Here is a 19,761-nt window from a genome sequence, read left to right on the forward strand (position 1 = left end):
GAAGCCACCTTGGATAAGAATGAAGGCATCATGCTAATGGTTACCATTTTCTTGGAGAAAAATAGGTAGGGATCCCTGCATGAGAGGGCTTGCAACTCCAAAATCCTTCTTGCTGAGGAAACTGCCACTAAGAGGACAGTCTTCAGTGTTAAATCCTTTACTGAAATCTCCTTGAGGGGTTTAAATGGGGCTGCTGCTAACACTCTTAGTACCAGCTTTAGGTCCCAAGGTGGTACTACCAACTCTGCATGGGGGTCTTAGATACTTTGCTCCTTTCAAAAAGTAGGCTAAGTCCAGATGAGCCACTATCAATCTGCCTCTCAGCCAGCCCTTCTAACATGCAATTGCTGATACCTGGACCTTCAGGGAACTCAGGGCCAGGCCCTTCTCTAGCCCTTGTAAAATCTGGAAGACTGTAGCTATGTCTGCCCTCCAGGTGCTAGCTTACTCTGCATACACCACCCTCCAAATATTCCACAAATACTACAAAATGACTTACATGTGGACACTTTCTGTGACCTCAAAGCATCTCAACCACCTGGGCTGAAAATCCTCTTTGTTAAACTATCCCTCTCACTAGCCAGGCAGTAAGCGAGAACCTCTCTGGGTTTTCCATGACTAGTGAACACTGCTTTAGATGGCCCCCTATCTCCCTGAGACTGATAGGGTCTGCTACCATTAGCCTAACTAGATCCCCATACCATGGTCACCTCTGCCAATCTGCAGCAATTAGTATCACTAACCCTGGGTGTTGAGTTATTCTGCTTAGGAATCTTCCCACCAATGATCATGGTGGGAAGACGTAAGGTAGGGTCTCTGTGGGCCACAGCATCCACATCACGATTCCCCAGCATCATACTACCTGTATGAAGGCTTCCTGTCACTCTCACTCTGCTGGATGAGTGAGAGTCATCTAGTGTCTGATGACTGAGAAAATCAGCCTGGGCATTGAGGCTGCCTGCTATGCCCCGCAAACGTCTTTCTGCTAACCTCATTATCCTGGCTGTTTCCTGTGCTAGCTGTAGGTTCCTCGTCCCTCCTTTTCTGTTCATACATGCCACTGCTGTGGCATTGTTTGATAATATCTTTAATGGTCTTCCCATCAGCCAAGAATTTGTTTAGCAGTTCTGAGACTGCCCTTTCTAGAAGGGTTATTGCATATGACCTTTCCTGCCGTGGCCAGGTTCCCTATGCTACCTGACCTTGGCAAATGGGTCCCCTATCCTAGGAGGCTTGCATCAGTCATCACCATTATCCATTGCGAGGATTCTAAGCTGGACCCTTTGGACAGGTTGGTAGTGAATACCCACCAGACCAAGCTTCTCCTTAAGTGCTCTGTCATGACTATTCTCCTGTCAAAAGCCGTACTCTGTAGAGGCCAATTGGATAGAAGAGCCTGCTGTAGCGGCCTCATGTGGGCTTTTGCCCATCGTACCATCTCTATCAAAGCCCGCCACTGACCCCAGCACCTGAAGATATGACCATGCTCGTGGAGAAGGAGTGCTCCTCAATTTCTTTATCTACTGCTGTAACTTCTCTTGCCTCTCCTCCATCAGATAAACTCTCACTGCCTTGGTATCGAACCTTGCCCCAAGATATACTAAGGTTTGCGAAGGCTGTAACTGCTTTTGGTTCTGTTTACTACCCAACCCAGCCTTTCAAGTGTCTGGATTACCCTCTGTGTACCCTGGTAACCCTCCTGTAGCAAACTGGCTCTCATCAGCCAGTCACCCAGAAAAAAAAAAAAAAAGAAAAGCACTTAAAGTATGTAAGGTACCTTAAGAGATTCCTTACAAACCTATGTTACAAACTTCGAGGCCTCGGTACTAAACCAAGAAAAATTTCACTAAGCCCTCATTTCTCAGAAAAAATGGCAAATAGTGTCCACAATCACAAACACAATATTTTCCCTTTTAGAGTGCCAAATGGACTTTGGGAAGTTTTTTGGCTTCACAACTCGTAACAATAGCATACAAAGATTTCTCCTGCTTCATACATGGCTTCTTTTTGAGCTACTGAATGGTAGCATTATTTTTTATGTTTGTATCAGCACCAACACCATGTGAAGTTGAGAAGATCACTCCTTACTGAGCCAACACTCTTACAATAGCCAGTGTTCCTTGGAGGTCTCCCATCCTGGTACTAAGCAGTGTCAATCCTTCTTAACTCCCTAATCCAACCCAAGCAAGACTGTGAGAAGCATATACCAAAACATACACAAACACGTTGAATTTTATAACCAAAAATACCTTTCAAAAATGCCATCTGATCAGTACCAGCAGCAAAAGAACTGAGCCACATGCTTCCTTCTTCCCAAAGCATAAGTTTTAGTTTTCCCTCTTCATCTACTGTGGCTGCATTGTCTGCCCTCTTGGCTAAAAGTCCAGTGACAGGTAACAGGGGCATTTAATTCAGGGGAGGAAAAATGCACACGGACAGTGCCAGCAAAATTCTATTCACTGAAAAAGCAGGAGCAAACGTCCACGCATATTTTGTACCCAAAGCAAGTTGTAAAGTGAAAGTCCTTGCATAATTTCCCATTTAAAATTAATGCAAAGACTGCAGGTAGACTCTATGCGTGCTTTTTGTTCCAATGCAGAGTTCGAAAATCTCGGTTTCCTGTTTTAGCTCAGTCCACTACAAACCTCTTCAGTCTAACTACTCACCTGATCATAGTTTCATCAAGAAAAAAAAAAAAGGGGGGGGGGGGAAGAGGGAAGAAAGCTGAAATTTGCAACTGTTTTTATTCCAGCATTAACAAAACAAACACTAAATGATCCTGAAATGAAGACATCACATGATCCCTGCATGCACAAGTCCTCTTATTCCACACAGCTAGCTTTGTGTCCTGTGCTTTCTAGAAATCACCTATCTAGCATTCAATTGCTAATGTGTTCTTTACTATACTATCAGATACAGGCAGAAATTTTAGCCTGTACAACTGACAATAGTTATAAAAAAAAAACCAACCCCAAGATGCTAATATATGATTAATTACATGATTTTAAAAAGCAAATTGTTATGCTTTCTATCCATTAGCTTGTCTCACAAAATGCAGTTTCTGGTTTGATATTACAGTTTAATTCTCAAGTTACTGTGTGTATTCTTTATGATCAAGGCTTGAACCACACCTATTTTCCTCCAATATATATTTCCTTTGTATTCTCTCACCTGTCCCATGGGCTAACAAACCTGACTGAATAAAATCATGACAGCTAATAATGGTTAAAAATAATCAGTTAAATTTTGTTAATGTCATATACCTTACACGAGCAGTCATCTGTACTCAGCTTACTCTCAGAGTCTGCAATAGCTGTATTTATTATAATCACAAGCATGTCATTCCCCAAAACAGATCACCTGTATTATTTTGAACAGGCTTCACAGGGTAAGAGCAAAAAGTCAAATCATGTTCCATCCATTCACAACACAGACCTTTAAGCACATTCACTTCCTTTACTCAAAACAGTCTCATGAGAAGTTATAACTCCATATTATAATATAATAAATTATGACTATCAACCACAATATACTAGAAATGCACATTAAAAAATCCTAAAACTAAAACCACTGATGAGTTATCTTATTCTATTACTCAGAACAATTCTCTGATAAAAGCTTATCAGGTGCTGTTATTGGGCCTCCCATTTCAAAACAGTTCACTCTGCCAAAATAGCAAAAAAAAAAAAAAAAAATGTATCTCAGCAACCAAGCTCTGTTGCCACATCTGTCCATCAAGGAGGCACAAGCATTAATGCAAGAAATAACCTAATTTAGTGAGTAGCCATTGGCTCCTTCTACATTTTTTAATTTTATTTTATAGGCACCTCTGCAAAGGATACCGGTAGCTCCTTAAATAAAATTCTGGCTCAGGCAAGGAAAAAACACACCTGCCAAATGCAAAAATCCTAGTCCAAATCACCAGAGGATAAGGATCGTCTAAACTCTAGGATAACAGCCAGCTGCGCCCCTGGCCAGTCATTTAACCATTTGTTAACAGCATCCCTCACCCACCATGGCCTTCGCGTCCACAGTGCAGCCAAGGGCCTTTTTTCACCAGGGATTATTATTCCTGGAGCCTAGGAACGGGTGGCACATTTGCTGCGGTCCATCTTGCAATAAAGCCGATTAGTACTTGTTGATTTAAAAAAAATGAGATATATATATATATATATATATATATATATACACACACACACATATAGATAAGATAGAAGATAGTTATATAGATAGGATATATAATATAATATATCCACATACATGCACACAGCTCCAAAATCCTTCAGTCAACGAGAAAAGGGGGTGCAGCCAGCAAGGCAGGCACTGCCAGACGCTCTGGTACCAAGACTCAGTCAAAGCATAAAGATGTGCCTCAGGCAGCCCAGCAGCGCCCAACACCCAGAGCCAGACTGTCGTCTGCCTACAGCCACACTGCACCGGGTGAGGAAGACACTGGCACCGCGAGCCCCAAGTGGGGAATCTCCTTCCCAGAGGCAGGCAGGCTGCAGTGACAGGCTAGCACGCTACCATCTCCAGGAAAGAGAGCGAGCCCTTCCCTCCTAAACCTCCCCTCCTCACCCGCTGAGAGAGCCCGCAGCCCCCCGGTCGCCTCTGGGCCCTGACAGCCAGCGCACTTCAAGCCTGTCCCCATTTTACCCGCGTCCGGGGTGGAAGGGGGGGGGAGGGGAGTACCTTACCCGCCGTGCCTGAGTCCCTTGCGGGGCAGTGGGATGGAAGAGGGTAGTCTCTCTCTCGTGCACAAGCAGCGGAGCTCTAGGAAAGACCCGGTGACGTACGCGTTCCCCAGGTTAGATTCTCCCCCATTCCAAGCTCCGTGACTCCCCCCACACCCGACTGGAGCCCCAGCGCCCCGCCTCCTGCTGCGCCGACGTCACCGGCGCACGCGAAAACGACACCGCCTGCAGCCCCGCCTTTGGAACCCCGCCCTTGTGCCGCGGCCTCCCGCGCGTGCGCCCGCCTGAACGTTCTGCTGCTGCGCCGGCGCCAGAACTCGCTTCCCGCCATCCTTTGCGTCCCGACGTTCCTATTCGCAAGCTGATTGTGGGCTGGAATTGGAGGAGTTGATAAAGTATGCGCAATTTTTTCAAATTTATGGTCTTGTCGTCGTCTGCTGGTGAACTGTCAATACTACCGTAGTTCCCTGGAGAAATGCATTGGATCACATTAACATCTTAGCAGGTTAAAACAGAAGAATTATAATGTAGGCTGTAAAATTTAAAGTCTGTTACCAGTGGCTGCGCTTTGTTATTTCTGACTTGGTGGGTTGAGTATGGATTGTTGGCTGGACCTAGATTAGTTTGTGTTGAATTGTGTTCTGCTTCGTTGATCATAACTAAGTTAATTTGGAATGGCTTGGACAGGTATTGGTGGCCGTCACAAAATTAATTTGAGATTAGCTTGAGGTTGATACTACATTAGTTTGGGGGTGGGGGTTCGAGTGGATTAGAGAAATGGGTGGTATTTATTTATTAAAACTTGATTTATTAACGTTGGGGTAAATCAATCCCAACGAGTGGGTTATGCACCTTTGTCAGCAGATGGAGGAGCAAAAGCTGACCTGGACATATTTATTTATTTAAAGTTTTTACTATACTGACATTCGTTAGATACATCACATCGGTTTACATTAAAACATAACAATAGTAAAATATGCTTTACAGAGAAAACAATGGAATTAAACAGTGAGTTGTAGCTACAGGGGGGAGAAACAAGGGGGTGAAACTATATACATGACACACAGATAATAACAAAAGTTTACCAAATATTAGAAACTTGCAGATTTTGGATTGGCTATATATGTAACGGGAGTTGGGGTAAGCTATATACAAAAACAGATAATTAAATCGTTTACGGATATTGGCAAGTGGTGGGGGGAGTGGGGGTTTAAAAAGCAGGTTAAGTGTATGCTTGTAAGAAAAGCCAGGTTTTTAGTTTTTGTTTGAATTTTTGTGGGCTTGTTTCTTGTCGAAGGTCAGGGGGTAGAGTATTCCATAGTGTGGTGCCTGCAATGGAGAGGGTTCGCTCTTTGGTGGAGTTATAGTGGGTAAGTTTGGGTGAGGGTGTGTTTAAGGTTGCTGAGTATTGGGGACAGGTTGGTCTGTTGGTGTTGCGGAAGACTAAGGAGTTATTTAGCCATTTCATATTTCATATAGTCCTGTCTCTTCCCCCCCCCCCGCAGATTTATTTTATTTATTTATTTGTTGATTTTTATATACCGACATTCGTCGGAACATCATGCCGGTTTACATTGTAACAAAATAAGAGTCTTAATAATATCCGACAATTTGATGGAGGTTTATATCAATCATCAGGGTGGAACCAAGAGACAGCAGGTGTCTGAGGAGATAGATATGCTCATGGTGTGGGCGGCATATCGTTTCTTAAGCATATCCGCCTTTCGCGTTGCTGGAAAGGATAATATCAGAGCTGATTTCCTCAGTATTGAGAAGCTTTGACCCAGGAGAATGGGAGCTAGCGGTTGAGGCTTTTCAGCTCTTGGTGAACTGCTGAGGCCTATCTGATCTAGACCTGTTGGTGAACTTCAACAATGTGAAGGTTCCACGATTCTTCAGTCACAGGCAGGACCCAAAATCTATGCGCATCGATGCTCTTGTTCAGGAATGGCCACACAGCACCCTTCTGAATGCGTTTCCGCCCTGGCCTGTGATAGGCAGGCTGGTTCAGAAGATTGCAAGTCAAACCAACAGTCATTTTAGCTGCTCAGAATTGAGCCAATCTCCAGAGGCTTCTGATGTGCATTCCCCTCAGGCTGCTGTCTCAGACAGATCTGTTACGTCAGGGGCCCATTCTGCATGAGGAATCCAGGTAGATTCTGTCTTACGGTTTGGCCATCGGAAGGGTTCAGTTGTTGAAGCGGAGTTTTTTGCCTGTGGTAATTTCCACTTTTCTTAGGGCCCAGAAATATTCTACTTCTCTAGCCTATGTTAGAGTTTGGAGGGTCTTTGAGCCACTTATGGTGGATATTCCTTTCATTCTGGAACTTTTACAAGATGGTTTGCTTAAGGGTTTGGCCTTTAACACCTTGAAGGTTCAAGTTGCAGCCCTTGCTTGTTATAGGGGGAGCGTCACTGGAGGGCCTTTGCCTTCCCATCAGGACCTTTGCGTTTCTTGCAGGGAGTTGAGCATCTTTGCCCCCCATTGCACCTTCTGGTGCCTCTGTGGGACCTTAACTTGGTTCTCAAGTTTTTGGCAGGTCCGACTTTTAGACCGCTGTGTACTTTTTCCTTGTGGTTGCTTACCTTGAAGACAGTTTTTCTGGTAACAATCTGTTCTGCACGTCTGATCTCTGAGCTGTAGGCTCTCTTCCTGCCTTAAGCCTTTTCTCCATATGACTCCGGATGTGATTCAACTATGACTGTGCCCGCCTTTTTGCCAATAGTGGTTTTGGAGTTTCATTTGTATCAGTCCATTTCTCTGCCTGCCTTAGACAGGGAAGAAGCTGAGTATCACCTTTCATGATCCTTGGACTTCAGCGCTATTTATTGCAGTACTTGGAGATGACTAAGGCTGTTCAGAAGTGTGGTCGCCTGTTGCTCGCTGGGTTTAGGATGTCATTACAGCAGCCTATGTGGCTGCTGAAGTTGCCTTACCGAAACAGATTAGATTGCATTCCACCAGGGTTCAGGTGGTATCATGAGTGGAACTTCGTTTGTTGTCACCTGCTGAAATTTGCTGAGTGGCAACATGGTCATCTTTGCACACCTTCTCCAAGCATTACCACTTGGATGTTAAGGCTAGGGAGGATGCCATGTTTGCGTGGGTGGTATTGACTGGAAGGCTGGCAGCCTTTCGCCCTTTTCTAGATTAGCTTTCGTACATCCCACTTGTTGGGATTGACCTGCCTAAGCACTAAGGAAGGAGAAATTATTTCTTACCTGATAATTTTCTTTCCTTTAGTTAAGGGCATGTCAGTCCCAGACCCGCCTTCAGCTGCCAACATTTGAATTTGTGTTTATCTTTCTTCGAGCAAGCTATGTTGAGTGTGATTCCTACTCTTCATTAAAAACTGGTAAGTGGCTTCTCTACCAGTTACAGCTCAGTGTTCCTGTTGGCTGACAAACATGAATGGTTGGCTGTTGCTAATAATGTTCAAGTATAATCAGATTTTTTTCTACAGTTTGGCTTTTCCAGAGAATACTGGTGAGCTGATGTCGGGGTTAGACTATATGGCCGTGACGTCAGCTTTTGCTCTGTCTCCATTTACTGGCAGAGGTGCATAACCCATTCGGTGGGATTGACCTGTTCTTACTAGTACTAACCAGGTTAAAGTAAAGGGAATTATCAAGTAAGTAGTAATTTCTCCTTACTCATCTAATGTCTATGACATCGAGGTGAGATATGGTCAAATAGAAAAAAAATACAATAATCATTACATACATTGAAACTTTAAAAAAAAAACCTCATCATTTACTGTTTATCTTTCTGCCCCTGTTCAGTATGCCATAAGATCTACTTTTTTTTTCCATTTCTAGAGCGAGAAGGGAGTCGGCATGTCTGGGAATCAAGCTGGCAGTGGAAATCAAACCAGCAGCAGAGACAACTTCACCAGTAGTAACAGTCCAGCTGTGTTTTTTGGGCAGGTCTGTCTAAAACGTTTTTTATTTGCATCCGAGACGTTAACGTACTTTTTCTTTTTTTGTTATATTTCATGAAGTACAAAACTAAATATCCAGAGCTGATGAGTTTGGGGGTTTGATCTGTTCACGCCCATTACTGCAACTATTTTCTCTAGTATAACAGCAGGGCTTATAAGCGCATCAGTTTTATTAGAAAAACTTTGGATTTGCAGAACTACTGCAAGGAACATTGTAATGTGGAAACGTTGTCCTTTGGTATTTTAAGCTTTGAAGGACAGTAAAGAACCTTTGCACTGGCAAAATGTGAAAACGTTTTGGAAATAGGCCTCTCAGACTGAAAAATGCCATTGTGAAATACACATTTGGCTCTGGCACTCGCTAATTACTGTAGATCCACTGATATCAGTATGTTTAGTTTCAGATTTGAAAATCATATTCTGTTTTCCTGTTATAACTAAATATATATTTGAAAATAGAATGGGACATAAATCCTCAGAATTTACATGAGGGGTAGCCGTAGATTTTGTTTTCTCAGGGAGAAAAGATTGTTTGCTTATTCCATGTCTTCATCTACCTGCATATCTTTTTCTCTCGAATGTGTCAACCCACTGTATCCATGCTTAATCTGTTTCACTGTACACTGTATTGATCCGATTATTAGAAAAGGATATTTTTTGTTCTGGAAGTAAGGCTTTCTAAAAACTTAACTCATCTTATTGCAGCCAAGTGGAAAAGCACATTTGTCTTCTTGTTGGCTGAAGACTTGAGACTGTCTTCCAGGCTGTCGAAAATAGTGCGACTCCCAACCCAAACACATTTCGCTCCTGCTGGTTGGTCAGCGATTTCCAGTCAAAATAATGTAATTCCCTGCCTGGGCTCTCAAGATATTGGCCCGAATATAAGAAGGCTGTCCTATATTCCAATCATCATAACTATGCTTTCAGTTCTTTTCACTTTTGTTATATTTCTGTAATTTATTTTGGTAGCAACAATGGAACATTTCTCTAAACCAGTGGTTCTCAACCTTTTTCCCATCGTGAAACACCTGACAGGCCACGCTCACATGTGTGACACACTGCTCATTACAATTCACAGCGGAAATAAAAAGTAAAGGTCCGGTAATTGTTTTTATTTAAAATGACACAAGGAAAAGATACATATACTGTCTGAACAGAAATTGCATAAATAGTAAACATCCAACACCAAAACAGCACCAATTTCCAGCACTTAACAGTAACCTCCTTACCTAAGAAAAGGCAACACTGAAATATTACACCAGGCCTTAAGATACCAATACACCTCCTATTAGGAAAACGGACGAAGCCAGGCTGCTATAGAGCCCTACACAGAAACTACACGCCAGCAGAGAACAGATTATTTCAAAACAATGATGAGTGGAATATCCAGTAATTAAAAACTCATAAAAAATTTCTAGATACCAATAAAATATTTCAAAATAGTGGACACAAAGACCCAGTAATGAAAAATAAGGATACAAAAATGTTTTTGCTCTGCATACCTGGGAACGTTTGATATCCAGGTCTCCTGAGGTTGTTCTGAATTAGCAGGAGTAGGGGTGGTTTGCTTGGAACTTTCTCCTCTCTCTGTTACATACCAGTGCGCTCTCTCACACTGGCTCTCAATTACACACCTATACACACATGCTCTCAGTCACTCACATATACACATGCTTTTTCTCTCACTTACAGGTCAGTACAGTAAAGTGCGGCCGCGTTAGTCCAACCCGTGATACACTATCCCCTTTAACCTACTCTTACCGTGTCCTTAAATCACCGGGTAACCCCTTCCCTCCCATACAGTAACACGTGCCCCGACTATCGCTTTTTTACCCTGCCGTTTTGCCGCGCGTTTAACCTGCTAACTTATGGCCTACCCTTAACCCTGCGTTAGAAGCAGGGGTAAGGGTAGGCGGCAAACTTTCCCCCAGCCCCCGCTCACCTGCCCTGGCCGCGTCCATGGGTGCTGGTCTCCAGGGCAGCCCCAGTCCTCTCCCCTCCTCCCGAAGCAATGAAAGTGGGGAAAAAGCGAAAAAAAAAAGTTGCAAGAGAGAGAGGGGAGAGAAAAGTCGTGACGTCACACCTTGAGCGGCCCAATTGCACGCACAGGGGCCGCTTTCGCCCGTGCGATGCGTCCATCTTCGCGGGCAGCTGGAGGCAGAGGAGCCGCATCCGTCGTCGCCGATGTCAGTCTCCGGAGGGGGGCTGCAAAAAAATTAAGTCGCTTCGTTGCTTTACACTGCCAGTCCTCTCTCTCCTCCTCCCGAAGCAAGGCTGCTTTTCGCGCCTTGCTTCGGGAGGAGGGGAGAGAGGACTGGCAATCCCGAGCGTAGTATTGCCTGTCCTCTCTCCCCTCTCTCTTGCTTTTTTTTTTTTTCGCTTTTTCGAATTTTTTTTTTCTTTCTATTTTCGTTGCTTGCTTCGAGAGGAGGGGAGAGAGTACTGACAATCCCAAGCGTAGGAGAACCGTCCACTTCCTGGTACCTGACATTTGAAATGACAGATACCAGCGTGTCCGTGAAGCGTTAGGACAGCGCACCCAGGATACTGTATAGTGCTCTATACAGTAAAATGGGTTGCGCGGGCCTAACGCTTCACGGACGCTTCTTAGACGCAACTTGCATTTGCAAGCTATTTACATACAGGATCGAGCGGTAGGTAAGCTGGACTGTGCGTGCGGCAACCGCGGGTGCACCCGGCACTAACGCAGCTCTTCCTACCGCTCCTTACTGTATCGGCCTGTTATATAGGCTCTTAATTAAACATTTATACACTTGCTGTCTATCTTTTCACGCTTACACATACAGGCTTTCAATTGCACACGTACATGTCTTTTTCTCTCACACACAGACTCTCATTCACATGCTTACAAACATGCTCTCTCCCTTTCTCTCATTTACACACAGGCTCTTAATCACATACTCACATGCTCCCTCACCTAAACCAGCTCTCAATCACACACAGACACACATGCTCTCTCTCTTACTTATACACACAGGCTCTTAATCATACATACACATGATCTCTCACACACAAAGGATCTCAATCATACACACACATACTCTTTCACACAAATAGGTTTTCAATCACAAACTTACACATACAGGTTCCCAATTGTAAACTTACATTCATACTCTCAATCACAGATAGCATGTATGTGTGTGATTGAGAGCCTATCTCACTCACACACTCAGGATCTCGAGCACACATGCTTGCTTGCTCATTCACTCACTCTCCCTCCCTCCCTCCCCAGAACTAGCGGCAGCAGCAGCCTCCTCCCACCCCTAACCTTCATTTTCAGCTCTCGCACGGAGCAAGGAGTCCCATCGGCCACGGGGGTTGACGTTCTTCATTTTTCTCTTAGGCACACTGCTCATTTCTCCGGCCGTGTCTCTTCTGTTCTTCGGGCCAATGCTGACCACATTCACATGGTCTCTTCTTCCCGCGCATGCACCCGATGCTCACCACTTCCTCTTCCGGGCCGCAGGGGGGGGGGGCGGGAAGAAGAGACCATGCCGGCGCCGCTGACGCCACCTGTTCTGCCGTGTTCCGCCCAGGCTGACAGCATTTTAAGCCCGGGCGGAGGGCGACACATCTGTGTTCTTGGCGACACATCTGTGTTCTTGGCGACACATCTGTGTTCTTGGCGACACATCTGTGTTCTTGGCGACACACTGGTGTGTCGCGACACCGGTTGAGAACCACTGCTCTAAACCAAAAAGTAATATTAGAATGGAAAGTGTTAAAAGTGGGATAATTGACATGGTTAAAGCTATAGTAAGCACTTAGTAACTTTTAAACAGGATTGCAGGCGTTTTCCAGCTCACATCCAGAGATGCATCCGTTTTATAACATATGCGTGCATGTTATAAAATAGGCTGGACCGCACGTACATGTGCACGCAATTTTAAACGGACGCGCGCAAATGCCATTTCTACCATCTAAGCTGGGGAATTTTATAAGGGAAGGGCACAGGCGCCATTCACCATTTTCCCAGTTCATTACCAGATTGCCCAGTTGAAGGAAAAGGACTTCCATACCCCCCTAATTTAATAGCCACCCCCCCCCCCCCATTAGCCCAGACCACAGCAGGAGACCCCAATGCTCGTATTTACGAGCACACTTCTTGACTGGGCCCCAATACGACCACGCCCACATCCACCCCTTTTTAGAATCTTTTCACTTAGGTGCAGAGCAGGAGATACATGGGTCCATGGGCGGCTTATAAAATTCGATCGGCGTGCGCCTGCTCAACTTGTGCGTGTTTCTCCCAGTTTTGGCGCACACAGGGCTTTTAAAATTCGCCTTAAAAGCTCTGCAGGACGTGATTCCAGTTTTGAACACTGTAGGTGAGTTAATTTGAAAAGTCTGGGCGGTTTCCTACCTCTCCCAGCATGCAGCAAGCAAACTGCGAAAACTAGCTCTTTCTTTCAGGCCAATACAGTACAGTGCGCTCCGAAGCGCACTGTTAGCCGGCTTTTGGACGTGCTAGCTTTACCCCTTATTCAGTAAGGGGTAATAGCATGTCCAAAATGCACATCCAACACCCACCCCCCCCCCCCCCCCCCGAACCTAATAGCGCCCGCAACATGCAAATGCATGTTGATGGCCCTATTAGTCATTCCCGCGCGATTCAGTAAGTAAAATGTGCAGCCAAGCCGCACATTTTACTTTCAGAAATTAGCGCCTACCCAAAGGTAGGCGCTAATTTCTCCGGGCATCGGGAAAGTGCACAGAAAAGTCGGAGGTCCCGAAAGTTTTTAAAAAAGTAAAAAAAAAAAAAAATTGAAATTGGCTCGCCGGTTGAAAACCGGTCGCTCAATTTTGCCAGCGTCCGGTTTCCAAGCCCATGGATGTCAGCTGGCTCGAGAACCGATGCTGGCAAAATTGAGCGCGTCGGCTGCCAAACCCGCTGACAGCCGCCATTTCTGTCAAAAAAGAGGCGCTAGGGACGCGCTAGTGTCCCTAGCGCCACTTTTTACCGCCGGGCCTAATTTTAATAAATTAAAATACTGAATCGCGTGCACAGGAGAGCGGGCGCTCGCCCGCTCTCCTGCATTTTTACTGTATCAGCCCGTTTATTTGGTTCAGTTGGCCCTGATCCCTTTACAGATAGCCCTGCACTCTGGCATCCATCAGCATGAGGTGAGCTTGAAATGCTAGAGTGGTAAATGAGCACCACTTTCTACTCAAATAGTCATGTATATGACACTGAAATAAAAATTATTTTCTATTTTTAAGTGTTTATATAGTATCTTAAAACAGGAGTGCTAGCTTTGTTGCCCAAAATAACAACCTGAGTCATTTCTGGCTATAAATGCTTCAGTTTTGGTTTTATTCCTGCATCCCTTTTTTGGTTTTGTCACTCTGTATCTCAGCTTTCTGAAGGAGAAAGATGTGTACTTTGTATTATGAAAAATACAGGATTTGGAGGAATATGCAATCTAATAAAACACAGCCAATTTAAACCAAATTAGAAAATAGGCAGGACAAAGGAAAATGTGATCTATTTAATATGTCTAATACATGTAATGCCTAATTAAAATGCCATATATCAGGTGTCCTAATGTGCAATTAGTGTACTAATAAAATGGTAGCTAAATAAATGCAGTTAATTCATAATTTCCTAGCGTGTAGACAAATGGACTCAGGACCAGTGGGTTTATGCTCCCCTGCCAGCAGATGGAGACTGAGCAAGCTGACGTCATGGTGTGTGTGTATATATATATATATGTGTGTGTATATATATATATATATATATATATATATATATATATATATATATAGTCCAGCAGTGACCCCAGCCTGCCAGTATTCTGTCTCCAGCAGATGGTGGACGTGCATCTACCTATGGGGATTGCTTTGAGTTTTTTGGAAGGAGAAATTTGAAATCTAAATTAAGGAAACAGAAGCCCTGATCCCCCTTGGGTGATACCTAGAGGTCCCTCCCCCAGTTGAGAATTCCTGATGTGATTTCCGTGTTCCCTCAGAGGTGTGCCTTACTCTGGTAGCTGGTTTTGCCGATGTGGATTTAGCTGCTTGTGCGGCTGAAAGGCAGCAGGTGCAAGAAGCCAAGCACGGTGGTGACGGTAATTGCCCTCTCCCCTCACAGCTGGAGACCATCTCTGTGCTCAGCTAGATAAGGTTGAGCTCCTGTAAGTTTAAAAAAAACAAAAAACAAAGGAAGAAGATATATACAGAGCCTTAGCTGTTTTTGGGCGCCCAGTGAAGCCTTGAATTTTGAGCACCCACGTTAAGTGCTGCCTAGTGGTTGCGCGCTTCTGTCAGCACTCAAGTGTTTTTGTGCGCACTCATTTTGGTTGCCTGGGTGAGCGCATATAATTTTTGGGCACCTAGTTGAGCACATATATTAAAAAAAAAAAGGGGGGGGAGGGCAAAAAAGCAGCTAGATGCACGCCTCTGGGTGCCACTCAGTGCATTGTTGGCCTTCATAGTGCCCGGTGCCTCAGAATCCTAAGCACCTTATCTTTGCACTGCCTATTCTTTTCAGTCATCTCCTCCTTCCTTGTCTTGCTCTGTTTTTGGGTAAGCCTGGTTCTCCCATTTGGATGTGGTCTGGTTGAAGATCTTCGCCCTCCTCTAATTGTTCCTCAGCAGGGGAAGGTGGCTCAGTAAGTAGTCCTCAGATGCCTCTGTTTGGATGCTTCTACCTTTATTTTTTTCAGCGCCACAGTGCTCCTCGAGGGGCAGGGGGCTCTCTGTATGGAGCTCAGGCTGGTGCCGGTCCTGCGCCTCTTGAGGATAAGGAACACACACACGCTCCTAGTTTGGTTTCCTTGTGTAAAGCTTCTTGTTTTTTCCTGTGATGGAAGCCATTCTAAAACTGATTGAGCTTCAGTGCGGTGCCCCAGAGACTATTTCCAAAGGGGTTGGATTTCAGAAGACCTGTAACCTTTGGATTCAGTGATTAGAGAGCACTTCCATTTTCAGAAGTGTAGATGCACTTGTGTATGTTAAGTCTCCAAATGGACCACTATTCCCATGAAAGTGGGAAAGGCCTTGAAGGATGCTCATGTTAGCAAGATTGAGACTGTCCTTGAGCAGGCAATTGAAACTATAGCAGTGACCTTGCATCACTTCATGATTTTACTTGGTGGCTCACTCTAGTTTGCTTCTCTCCCAGGAAGTTGCTGACTCTGGTGAAAAATCTTAACACTTTTTTATGGTACCATCTGTTGCCTTTTTGACTACGGGCTGTGGCTTGGTCTGCACCTTGTCCAGAGGGGTGACTTTGATTGTGGTGGCCAGATGCCAGGTATGGGTGAGAAATTGGTTGGCCGATGGAACCTCCAAGGCTAATCTCGCCAAATTGCCTTTTATTTTTATTTTTTTTTCAGTTCTCTTTATAGAGGCAAGATAGGTGTACATACAAATCGAGAACAGATCAGTAGAAAATAGCCCTAACATGCCTCCTTTTGGCCCTTTATACCCCCAACCCTCCCACCTTCCCCTTACAGAGGATCTCTTAACTATGGTGATTACATATCAGTTCACATAGATGTATAATAAGATGGAAAAGGGAAGAACTAGGAAACAAGGAAAAATGGAAAACCCAGTATACTTGAAAACAAATTATAAGGTTTGGGTATGGCCTAGATGGGATGGAATAAACCTCAAGTGTCCCCATCAAGCGGGGCCAACTTTTGGACTGGCGAAGATAGCATGCAATAACACATCCCCAGATCTCCTGGAAAAGCCTCTTCCAGCGAGGAGAAAAGCATTTGAACATAGAACCATATTCCAACTGGTAGAGTTCCAACATGAGCGAGCTCCACATCCCTTCCGTAGGAGGATCGGTCTCTAACCAGCAACGGAGTATACATTGTTTGGCAATGAGGCAGGCTTTTGATACAAATAAGACAGTCTCCTATATCGTTGTTAAGCAAACAGAGCAAGACCAAACAATGTCTACGTGGAGCAGAGTCGAGATCTGACCACGGACACTGTTCCAAAAAGATTGTCCTTGGGCGTTCCCAGAGACAGTGGATCAGTGAAGCTGTGGGGTGTTTGCAATTAAGGCAAGATGCCGATGGAATGAGCCCCATTTTTTGTGCCCTTGCAGGAGAGTACACAATGGGATGAAAAAGTCTCTGCTGGAGTTCTCGAAGCACAACATTGTTGGACATTTTGTAAATGGAAAGGTAACAGTTTTTCAAAATATGAACACTCAGTTCCTCACCATAGTCTCGTGACCATTTCAGCTGCAAAGCAGAAAAGACACCATATTGTTGTACAGAACTGTAGAATGCATACAAACAAGATAAGGTACCCTTTTTAACTTTAAAACATTCAAACAATTCAGCATGAGTGGAATTATCAATTTCACCACTCGTACCTTGTAAGCTTTGCACAGTCACCCGCAAATAGCCATATAGTAAGAAATGTTGGGCTTTAAGACCCAGTTTGTCTTGGCACTGCTTGAAGGTGTATAATCTTCCCGTGGACAGGTCTAAGAGATCCTTGAGGGGCCACTCTGGCACTACGGGAGAAAGCATGGTGTTCTGGAAGGATAGAAACAGAAATTGGCGTGGAGCCCCGCAGCGGGATAATGGAGTGCTACATGGGTGGGCAGGTGTAAAGGTTTACGAGTGATGCCCCAAATTTTTCTGATAGTTCGGGTTAAGCTATATTTCTTCGGTAATTTCTGAAAGATTTGAGGGAAGGTTTGTAAAATATAGCTGGGGTCCAATGGGGCACACATCGCTTGTATCATGAGTGGGTCTGTGTATTCAGAGGTGCCCAGTACCCAGTCACCCAGAAAATGCAGGTTGGCTGCCTAAGAATAAATCATTAAATTGGGTAAATCATAGCCACCTTGCATTCTTGGAGTCGTCGGTGTCGTATATGGTAGTCTGGCTCTCTTGCCCTTCCATACAAACTTTCTCACCGCTCTTTGGAGTACCCGGTGATCTCTTGAAAGAAAGGTAAAAGGAAGCATTAAACACTTGTAGATCAGCTGCGGAACTATCACCATTTTAATCAATGCAATGCGGCCCTGTAGAGATAGCGGGAGAGTGCACCACCCCTCTAGTTTCTTCACCACCGTAGGGGGGATATTCAGAATGTACCATTTTTTAGGATGTGAGTGGATGGATATACCCAAATATTTAATAGTAGACTCAGCCCATTTTACTGGAAAGTCTGGCCAGGTGTCTTTCATGGAGCCTCTAATAGCCAACGCTTCTGTTTTATCCAAGTTGAATTTAAACCCAGACAGCGCCTGATATGTCGCAAAGACCCGAAGAGCAAGGGGAAGTGCAGTGTGGGCATGCGTCAATAATAGCAAAATATCATCCGCAAACAGCGTAGTGTACACTTGGGATCCCACTGGAATACCCGTGACCCCAGGAGTATGTTTTAGCATGTCCACTAGAGGTTCCACCGTCAATATAAATAAAAGGGGTGAAAGCAGGCATCCCTGTCTGGTGCCGCATGCTAATTGGAATTCCTTGGATAACAACCCATTGACCAGGATTTGTGCTGTGGGGTTGGAATACAGTAATGTATTCGTAAATCCAGCCAGAAAACCCCATCTTTTGTAAAACTTGTTTTAGAACGGGCCAAGCCACTCTGCCAAATGCCTTTTCGGCATCACACGTCACGAGCAGAGGGTCAGAGAGAGCAGACATTTCTAAAGCTGTCAGTACTTTATCGGGCGGATTTTAAAAGCCCTGCTCGCGTAAATCCTCCTGGATTTACGTGAGCAGGGCCTTGCGCGCCGGCGTGCCTATTTTCCATAGGCCGCTGGCGCGCGCAGAGCCCCAGGACGCGCGTAGGTCCCGGGGTTTTTGGAAGGGGGCATGTCGGGGGCGGGACCTGATGACGCAGCGTTTCGGGGTCGTGGCGTTTTGGGGGCGGGACCGGGGGCATGGCGCCGGCCCGGGGGTGTGGTCCAGGCCTTCGGACCAGCCCCTGGGTCGGAGCACGGCGCGCCAGCAGTCCGCTGGCGCGCGTAGATTTACGTCTGCTTCTCGCAGGCATAAATCTACGGACGAAGGTATGGGGGGGGGTTTAGATAGGGCCGGGGGGGTGGGTTAGGTAGAGGAAGGGAGGGGAAGGTGAGGGGAGGGCGAAATAGAGTTCCCTCCGAGGCCGCTCCGATTTCGGAGCGGCCTCGGAGGGAACGGTGACAGGCTGTGCGGCTCGGCGCGCGCCGGCTGCCCAAAATCGGCAGCCTTGCGCGCGCCGATCCAGGATTTTAGAAGATACGCGCGTATCTTATAAAATCCAGCGTACTTTTGTTTTCGCCTGGTGTGCAAACAAAAGTACGCGAACGCGCTTTTTTAAAAAATCTACCCCTATGTAAATTTACAGTAGACTGTCTCCCGACCACAAACCCGACTTGAGCGGGGGGGATACCAACAATGGTATAAGGGGTTTTAACCGGTTAGCTAAAATTTTGGCATAAATCTTAATATCCAAACTGAGCAATGAGATCAGCTGAAATGAGGAAGGAAGTGTAGAGTTCCTTCCTGCTTTTGGAAGAACGACTATGATGGCCGCTCTCATAATAGCAGGCATCTTATGTTGACCAACCATAGCTTCATATACTGACCCTAGCAGTGGAGCCATGACCTCTGAAAGGGATTTATAAAAGATTGCCGTCATACCATCAGGCAGCGCCCATATGGCTTCCAAAACCTCCCCAGTTTCAATGGGCCTTTGTTTCAGAGTCAGTTGATCTGTGGTTAAACTGGGCAATGAGACCTTCTGGGGAACGTCCGCTATAGCCTTTTCCTCTACCGGTTCTGCTGAATAGAGCAAACGATAGTAGTAGGAGAATATCTAGGCTATCTCCGCAGAGGAGGTCTTAACCACCCCATGGGAGTCTTTCAAATTTGCAACAAACTTAGAGGATTACTGCGCCTTTAACAGATGCGCAATCTCCATATTTCCATACTGCCTTATTTCCATACTGATAGAAATGAAATTGCTTGTAACATAACGATTTGGCAGCTTGGGCATGTAGTAACTCATTCAGAGCCACCTGAGTCGCCTTGTATTGTCGGAGTATTTCATCATTCCCCATACTCAAAAGTTGTCGCTTAATTGCCCTTATCTGTCTCTCCAGAGTAAGTATCTCATTATCCAATTTTTTTCTATTA

At 45.1% G+C, this 19,761-nt stretch overlaps 2 protein-coding genes across 24 annotated transcripts in view; one reads left to right on the top strand and one right to left on the bottom strand.

Annotated features, from left to right (window-relative positions):
• ERC1 (ELKS/RAB6-interacting/CAST family member 1) overlaps positions 1-4,872 on the bottom strand; it is a 1,001,239-nt gene extending 996,367 nt beyond the window's left edge. For all 15 annotated transcript variants that reach the window (XM_029599916.1, XM_029599915.1, XM_029599914.1 and 12 more), the window contains exon 1: positions 4,698-4,872. The gene's annotated coding sequence lies outside the window, so the exon portion shown is untranslated. The remainder of the gene's footprint in view (positions 1-4,697) is intronic.
• An 82-nt stretch (positions 4,873-4,954) lies between these two features.
• RAD52 (RAD52 homolog, DNA repair protein) overlaps positions 4,955-19,761 on the top strand; it is a 95,914-nt gene continuing 81,107 nt past the window's right edge. For 5 of the 9 annotated variants that reach the window (XM_029599925.1, XM_029599927.1, XM_029599922.1 and 2 more), the window contains exons 1-2: positions 5,048-5,199; positions 8,514-8,621. In XM_029599925.1, coding sequence (XP_029455785.1) covers positions 8,532-8,621 — 90 coding nt within the window. In that variant the 5' untranslated portion in view covers positions 5,048-5,199; positions 8,514-8,531. Of the gene's footprint in view, positions 5,200-8,513; positions 8,622-19,761 lie in introns of all 9 variants that reach the window. The other 4 variants (XM_029599930.1, XM_029599923.1, XM_029599929.1 and 1 more) reach the window with 3 other exon arrangements.

This window comes from Rhinatrema bivittatum, chromosome 4, assembly GCF_901001135.1.
Source record: "Rhinatrema bivittatum chromosome 4, aRhiBiv1.1, whole genome shotgun sequence".
Classification (NCBI taxonomy): domain Eukaryota; kingdom Metazoa; phylum Chordata; class Amphibia; order Gymnophiona; family Rhinatrematidae; genus Rhinatrema; species Rhinatrema bivittatum.